This window comes from Antrostomus carolinensis, unplaced genomic scaffold (genome assembly GCF_000700745.2).
Source record: "Antrostomus carolinensis isolate BGI_N321 unplaced genomic scaffold, ASM70074v2 scaffold38935, whole genome shotgun sequence".
In the NCBI taxonomy this organism is placed as follows: domain Eukaryota; kingdom Metazoa; phylum Chordata; class Aves; order Caprimulgiformes; family Caprimulgidae; genus Antrostomus; species Antrostomus carolinensis.
Window position 1 is genome coordinate 1 of NW_010314994.1, and position 1,665 is coordinate 1,665.

Here is a 1,665-nt window from a genome sequence, read left to right on the forward strand (position 1 = left end):
TCTGCCCGTTCAGCATCCTCAGCTTGTCGTACATCCCGTCGGCACCCATCTGTTGCTTTTCGCTAGCCAGGTTGCGTAGGACTCTGTTTATCGACGACACCTGGAAGGCAAAGGACAGGAAAGGCAATGGTAGTGCGGTAGCGCGCTCCCCGCCAGGCACCCGCGCAACCCCCGCGTCCCCCCGCGCAGCGGGCGGCTCGACCTGGGCGCAAGTCAGGGGCTCCCCGAGCGCGTCCCGCCGTGTCGCGACCGCCCCGACTCGCTTACTGCTGGTGGTGTGGTGCAAACAAACAAACAAACCACGGGGAAAAAAAAAAATAAAAAAGAAAGAAAGAAAAAAAAAAAAAAGCCCCAAACCCAACCCTGCAGAACCAGAGTGATGGCTTCGACTGATGCGCGCAGTCCTGAGGCGCTAGGCGCAGGGGTGACCCGCATATTTTTTATTATTTTTTTTTTCCCTCCTTAAAGGCATTTGTCAGATTCTGTATGAAAAAAACGCGTCTGACCCTGCCACATGCAAATGATGTGAACCTGCTCTCCTCTCCTCTGATATCAAAACAAAGGAAGCAGAGGCTCGCTACGGCTACCCAGCATTGTACACAGCACACAGGAAGGTTTTTTTCATGAACTTACACTGGGTATATTATCGTTGGTACAGACCCCCTCTGATAGTAATCTGTCTCGAATCTCCCACGCAAAGATGGAGGGGCACTCTCGTTTATACTGCGCTATTTTGCTTACAACTTCTGGAGTCGCTACTCTCGGTTTACTACCTCCGATTGCCCTGGGTCTGATGGAGCCAGTTTCGTAATACCTGCCCAAAATTTTACTCACACATCCATTCGACACCTGGATAGGGAAGCGGACAGAAAATCACATTATTAATAATTTCAAGACAAAAATAAAATTGTTTAAGTATGCATTAAACAATGACAAGCTTACGTTTTGATTGTCCAGCACTTGGACTTTTGCATCTGCATGGGTCTATAACACAAAAATATACCTTAAATGGTATGAGAACTTACTTAGAGAGTCTTTTTTTCTTTTTTTTTTTCTTTTTTTAAATTACATTCGTGGCCCTACCCTCTACAAAAGTGCTACTTTAAAAACATTTGGAAGAAAAAAAAAATCGGATCAAAACGTCATTCTTTTAGTATTAATGTTAAAATACGCTTTAAATGCCAACAATAACTAAGCCAGACTAGACTCCATCGCCCTCACTGCTCTGAGACAGAGTACTTGCTGGGGACAGGGTGAGTGAGGGGTTATCAAGACCTACATTTACAATGTACCCCTGAGCTGCGCCAGATCACGTTAGTCTCCGTAAAGACAGATTCCGGGCTAAAACAGCGTGGCTTTGTGGGGGTTTCTTTTTTTTTTTTTTCCCTCTTTTTTTTTTCGCTTTTTGGAAGAAATAAAAGTTAAAAATAATAAAAAAGCAGTAAGCCACGCCAAATGCATACAGATCTCACAAAATCATAAGTAAATACGGGAGAAAAGGGGAAAGGAGAGGAAACTGAAATTATGCCGAGCCATGTAATTCAGTTTATTACAGCGAACTAACTGTAACGAGAGTGCAGGTTATCACCGGACGGAAATAAAGGGGAATAAAAAAATTATAAATCTTTTAAAAGGTATATATATGTATATATATATATACGCGTA

The 1,665-nt window shown here is 43.7% G+C and overlaps 1 protein-coding gene across 1 annotated transcript; it reads right to left on the bottom strand.

The window, feature by feature from the left end:
- Positions 1-3: 3 nt before the first annotated feature.
- Positions 4-984, bottom strand: LOC104524829 (paired box protein Pax-6-like; the record flags this gene model as incomplete). The annotated part of the gene is made up of 3 exons (XM_010167821.1): positions 4-100; positions 634-849; positions 943-984. Coding segments are annotated over 3 exons (355 nt in total), but the record flags the coding sequence as incomplete, so codon positions are not given.
- Positions 985-1,665: the final 681 nt, after the last annotated feature.